At 42.0% G+C, this 6,083-nt stretch overlaps 2 protein-coding genes across 2 annotated transcripts in view; both read right to left on the bottom strand.

The window, feature by feature from the left end:
- Positions 1–192: 192 nt before the first annotated feature.
- On the bottom strand, positions 193–2,968 carry LOC147160718 (uncharacterized). The gene is made up of 8 exons (XM_086057941.1): positions 2,904–2,968; positions 1,965–2,096; positions 1,829–1,863; positions 1,613–1,750; positions 1,417–1,456; positions 1,306–1,340; positions 1,179–1,222; positions 193–786 (listed from the first exon to the last, which is right to left on the bottom strand). Exons 2-8 carry the CDS (start codon positions 1,991–1,993, stop codon positions 565–567), a joined length of 543 nt encoding a protein of 180 aa, XP_085914067.1. The 5' UTR covers positions 1,994–2,096; positions 2,904–2,968; the 3' UTR covers positions 193–564.
- A 661-nt stretch (positions 2,969–3,629) lies between these two features.
- Positions 3,630–6,083, bottom strand: part of acsl6 (acyl-CoA synthetase long chain family member 6) — a 38,374-nt gene continuing 35,920 nt past the window's right edge. The window contains exons 19-22 of the mRNA XM_086057940.1: positions 5,901–6,044; positions 5,595–5,696; positions 5,452–5,523; positions 3,630–4,441 (exon numbers count right to left, since the gene is read on the bottom strand). Of these exons, the coding sequence (XP_085914066.1) occupies positions 4,301–4,441; positions 5,452–5,523; positions 5,595–5,696; positions 5,901–6,044 (459 nt within the window). The 3' untranslated portion in view covers positions 3,630–4,300. The remainder of the gene's footprint in view (positions 4,442–5,451; positions 5,524–5,594; positions 5,697–5,900; positions 6,045–6,083) is intronic.

The raw sequence follows: 6,083 nt of genomic DNA, 5'->3' as shown, positions 1-6,083 counted from the left end.
ATTAGTCACGGGAGCCGCTTGGTAACCGACATACCCCTTCTTTTTTTCTGATTGGCCAACTGGGTGAGGGAATTACCCGATTGGTTGGCTATTTTTGGACCGCGCACCACGTGGTCAATGGGTAACCCCTCCCCAGTGTTGACGTTTTGTCGGGCTTCGTAAGGCACATAAACGTGTTGTGACGTCTTTTTTTTTTTAATTCACAGAAATCCAGCAGAGCAGCTTTCGAGACAATGAACGAAAATAAGACATGTTCATACAACTTATTTATGTTAATCAGTTTTTTTACAATCAAGGTTGCTTGTATTAATTTGATAGGAACATCTGTCTTGAAATGAGTAAAACATAACTAAATGGCGTACATTTAAATGCATAACTGCATGTGCAACTCTTGTTCATCGGGAAGTAACATGTCTGACATCTAGTGGCCATTCAGCAGATCAACCTTAGTAAATCTATTTAACAATTCTATGTTACAATCTATGCAATGTAATTATTTTCTACACGAGGTGTACAAATGTGCAAAGAAAAAAACAAAAAAAAGAGGGCTGCTCCAAAACAGTGCTAGGGGACATTTGGCCTCACGGGACGAAAGGAAAACCGGTGACCGCCTGTGAGTCGGGCGTGCCGCTCTCGGGCTTGCTGAAAGAACTCCTCCATGACGGAGGAGGAGGCAAAGTGGAAAAACCTGACTACCGGCCTCTGGCTCATCTTCTGCTCCGCATCCAGAGAGGTTTTGACCCGCTGAATCTTCCTGTACGTGATGGGCCTCTTGGCGACGGCAGACTAAACAAAAGAGAACGTTTATTACTTCAATTGTACGTCTACTATTCCTCCTGCTTTTAATCATTACCCCCCTCCATGCTTTCACTACCTTTAAGAGCACTACCCCTATAGCTCCACCACTGGTCGCCATGGTAACGGAAGACTTGGTGTTGGCCCCGCAGTTGAGGGTTGCAGGGTGAACAATGGCTTATTTGCATGAGACTGGTGAGGACTGCTACCGCAAAACGTATTTATTTTTGGGCTATAATTATTTATCTCTGGGGTAATAATAGCGCCCAGCCAATGAATCAATTTTTTTTTTATTAAGACCCCTGAGAACCGTTTCAAATTGTGAAGAAAAAAAAGTACGAAATGTGTCATTTTTATTAGTCATGTTGCCGTGATTTGCTTACTTCCAGTGACTTCCCCTTCAATGATTCGTCAGCAGAGTTGATGACTGAGATGACACAAAATTCAGTCAAAATGACACAAATTATTGACTGCGTTTGTTGCTATTATTATATGACGACGACCGTTTACCCAATGGAGTTTGATCTGCGGTCGCTCCCTGGTCACTGCACAAATCAGATACCGTGTTGGAAATGTGCATGTTTGTGAATTTATTTTGCAAATTGGTGGGGAGGGCCTCACCTTATCTGGTCGTTTGTGTTTACCAACATGGAGGGAGCACCTGAAAACACAAGTTGGGTGAAATGGCATGGTATGACCAAAATAACAAAAACAAAAAAAGCCTTTAAGAGCTAATATGATGGAATAATGGTATAGTCAGTGTAGTTATACTCGCAAAAGCCTTGGTGGAGGTCTCTCACAAGCAAGTTTTACTCACAAAGGATGGTGGATACATTGGGAGGCTGGTGTCTGGTGATGCTCTCGGCGTGGCTGCTGCCCAGCAAGGTGGAGTTCGTCACCCGGTGCTGCTGGACGTTCACCGGCGCGGCGGTGGCGTCCTCAGCGGAGAAATCAGCTGCCAACAAGTAGGGGGATTAAGTTCATCAAAGTATTTTTTTGTTTGTCACTAGACAGACTTTAGACTTGTTATAACCATTATATCTGAAGATCTCCGGGGAAGGAAGACTGCTGGAGGTTGACAAGTCGCAGACTTCATCATGGTCCGAGGAGTCACTCGAGTTCTCACCTGGTCTCACAGTCAGCCCTGCTTCAAGAGGGCTAGCCCTCACCTGACCCCCGGGATGATACAAAGTGACATGGTCGACCCTCTCAGCTGACGATGACGGCGACGATTTAGGCCAGACGCTGGTGGTGGAGCTTGGCTGAACCTGGGATTTGCATCGCGAAGGCCTACTGTCGGGCTGCAGGGATAAAAAGACAACAAGCCAGACCCCCACCAAGGCCAAACAAGATACCCAATATTATTGAAACGTAAGGTTTCAAAATGGAGTCCATTAAACGAATGGTAACCGTTTTGGACGTAAAAATGTCCAAAATTGCGCCTAATGAGACTGTTTGGCCCTTGAAAAGCATACTTGTACCTTTTAGGGACTCAAAAGGGTAAATTAAAAAATATAAACAAATAGTCCTTTTTGGACCTGTAAAGGTATCGAATGGACTCCAATAAACAGAAGGGGAATAGAAGAGGAAAAAAAACCTTTACCTCTGTATCAGGTCAGCTCTTTTCAGCCCTCTACACTCAAGCCATCTCTTCAACTGAACATTAGTATGTTCTTCGACGTCTATACCAGTGAATTCGGCACCAAGGATATTATTCTCGGACAGAATTTGTAGATTTAGCGCAATAGAAGTCTTGCTAGTAGACTAGTGTTTACATGCGTCAAGCATGACTGGCCGGCCGAGTTTGACCCCCCTCACTAAACTCATGAATATTTATTAAGTGTAATGACGTACGGTACCCCATTAAACATAATTTTATCATATCTGGACCAGGAACAGGAAAAATGGCATTCAATGAAGCAAACATACTTTTACATCAGAAAATTGTACAAAATGGCGTCCAATAAACATACTTGTACATTTTAGGACCTGGGAAACGTACAAAATAGCATCCACAATACTTCTATTTTTGGACGTGAAAAATCTACAAAATTATTCTGGAAAAGGTATTTTTAGTGTTTGATTTCAAACGTAATCAAATTACTCACCCGTAAGTGACCACTTTCTGCAAAGGTGTTGCATTTAGGCCCCTGTTCTGGTATTGCTTCAAGACGTCTCCTAGCTTTGAGTGAATTGCATGCATTTCGTTTATACAGGCGGTGGTTCGTGGTCAAATTCACGACATAGTTTCTCTTACCGTGTCGCCGCCGTGTCAGAGGCACCTTCAAGGGCGTTTCTACCTTATAGCGGGTCCTCGATTTCAACATTTTATTTTTTAAAGCAATTAACAAGCTGAGGCGTTATGGTCAGGTAGACGCTCAACTCGTGGCTAACGTGTGGCTAACCTGAGGGTCCTCACGTGAGCAGGGATGGTAAACTGCGGTCCTCGAGGGCCTTGCCTTAGTCCTGCAGGTTTCGACTGCAGGTTAGTCCTGCAGGTTTTAGAGGTGTCCCTACTCGAACTGCAGCTGATTCCAATGAACAGGTTTGTTATCAGACTTTTGCAGAGCTTGTTGATGAGCTGATCATGAATCAGTTGTGTTGAAGAAGGGAAATATCCAAAACCTGCAGGACTCCGGCCCTCGAGAACCGGATTTCGCCATCCCTGGTCTAGAATGTCAACTCATATAACTTCTGATGCATTTTATTTCATTGTCATTGCATGTTCATTTTAATCCACTCATCAGAAACCATGCGAGACAGTGGTTCAAAATCATTCCAGAATGTTGTTTTATTTCATGAACCAGGTCCCCCCCGCCCCTCCCACCCTCAAGCCCCAGTCATCGTCATCATTGTTATAATTATCATTACAAGGATATGCTGCTGATTCAACTGCAGGAAAAAAAAGAAAGAAAAATAAATACGTACAATTTGTCCCACTACACACACGCAATTAAAATAATAAAAAGTAATACAAATTTCATTCAAACCACCGACTTGAGTAGTCAATAAATAAGCTGACATCTATAGTGTAGCTGTCCTCATGTATGTACATACATCATTCATTTTCACACTTTGGGACAAGAATCAATCTTGAAAAGCTTCTACATTACATTACTCGTGTGTGATTTGGAAGAAAAAAAATACAAGCTGCTGTTTAATTCAAAGTGAATGGTCGCACTTTATTTTCACAGCAGGACAACCGCATGCACTGCCCCACCAAGTCCTGCTTTTGCCCTTTTTGTTGTTCGTTTTGTGCAAAAAAATAAATAAAAAAAATGACAGGAAAGAAAAGAGTGTTGGGTGTGCGCCTCAAAATGGCCACCATTACTGGTAAAGCAAGGAGGTACCTTTGAGTAAACCTACAAAAAAAAAGTCCCATCTTTGATGTTAAAAATGAAACTGTACTACATATTGAGGTCGATCTGGATGGATGGAGGGTGACTTTTTTTGCTGCTTGTTCCCGAATGCACGTTGTTGTTGTTGTTGATTTGGAGGTCTGCCCTCACATGGAGATGGTGCTGTAGAGTTGCTCGATCTTCTCTTTGAAGAACTCCCGCAGCTCGGGCCGCTTGGCCTTCAGCGTTGGCGTCAGCAGGCCGTTCTGGATGGAGAACATCTCGCTGTGGATGTAGATGTTCTTCACCTGGTTCCAGACAGGAGAAGAGAAGAGGATTTAGGGAAGGCGGACACGCATTTTGACAACACGACACTCAGGAAGAGAAAAGTCAATCATTTAAAACTGAATTGTTTATTTAAAAGCTAGAAATGTATGAAAACATGTATGTTAGGGTCATCGCTGGGCTAATCAAAGACACTTCAAAGATTCAAAATTGTGGGCTTTCACTTTGTAAGACTCAAAATCCTCATAATTGTTTACAAATACCCTTTGGTTTATCAAAGACACCAAATTATGTTGACTGTTTAGGGAAACACAGATGCTACTAGCTTAATTAAAAGATTACATCATTTTGGATATTTACAAAAAGACGTTCGGTTGCTCAAAGACTCACAATTGTCTTCGATGTTCGCAAAAACGTTGAGTAAAACATGCAAGTTAGCTTTAGCAAAAGACTCCAAATCATCCCTGATATTTATGAAAACACGTTTGATTCCTAAAAGACTCAAAATCGTCCAACGTTTTGCAAAATTGTGCATTCTGTTTGTAAATCATCTTAGTTGTTTACAAACGCACGACCCTTTCATTTATCCAAAATTCAAGATTGTCTTGTTTTGAAAAAAAAAAAATGTTTGCATCATCAGGAAAATATGTGCACTTGTTGAAATTCATCCAAGATTTGGAAATGTCTCTGACGCTTCTGATTTATCACAGACTTGAAATGGTCTTTGATGCTTATGACAACATAGACGCGAAATGATCTAGAATGTTTACAAAAACACTTTGTAATTGACATTATGTGCTGTTAACGATAACATTTTGTCCAGTTGGTCAAAGACTCACAATTATCGTTTCTAAAATATGTACGTCAATTCATCAAAGTCTCAAAAGTCGAAACCAACTTCTGTGTTTCCGAAAACAACTAAATAGCATGTTAGCTTAAACATAAAAATCAATGACAAGTCCGAGTCTTGTATTTTTATTTTTATTTTTAATCTATTTAAATAAACATGAAAAAAAAAAATCTTGTTAGTCACCTGCTCAAAGGAATGCAGAGAGCTGGCCTTGCCAAGACGCACCAGATCCTCGAGGATGGCCTTCTTCAGTTCCTATGAACACACGCATCACAATTCACGGGGTCCCTCCAAAATGCCATTTTGTGTACAACCGCGCCACCTACTGTGTTTTTACACAGGTCCTTGTAGGTGCCTAAGATGCCTTTCTTCTTGGCCCACGTGGGCATGACCTCCGGGTCGGGCACGACAATCCCCACCAGGCAGGACTGCGCACAGGGATCATATATGGGGAGAGATTAGTCTCAAAACTAGTTACGCCATTTTCCCCGTGTTTTTTCAGATCTACGTAAATATGCACATCCTTTCGTGGATATCAAAGATTATTTTACATTTGGAAAATCACAGAATCAAATCCCTCTCCATAAACATGTTATTAAAATAAAGATGGACATTTAAAGTGCGAAAGTGACCTGGAGGCTGTCCCCGTGCACGTAAAGCTGAGCCACGGGCTCGCTCCGGATGTAGATGTTCTCGATCTTCTCGGGGGAAATGTACTCGCCCTGCGCCAACTTGAAGATGTGCTTCTTCCTGTCCACGATCTTCAGCGTGCCGTTCTGCAAAAAAGGACAAGAGTACAATAATCAATCGACTAT

This window comes from Leptonotus elevatus, chromosome 16 (assembly GCF_054856555.1).
Source record: "Leptonotus elevatus isolate MCC_2025b chromosome 16, RoL_Lele_1.0, whole genome shotgun sequence".
Taxonomy (NCBI): domain Eukaryota; kingdom Metazoa; phylum Chordata; class Actinopteri; order Syngnathiformes; family Syngnathidae; genus Leptonotus; species Leptonotus elevatus.
The sequence above is the reverse complement of the archived record's forward strand: the minus strand, read 5'-3'. Positions and strand labels throughout refer to the sequence as shown.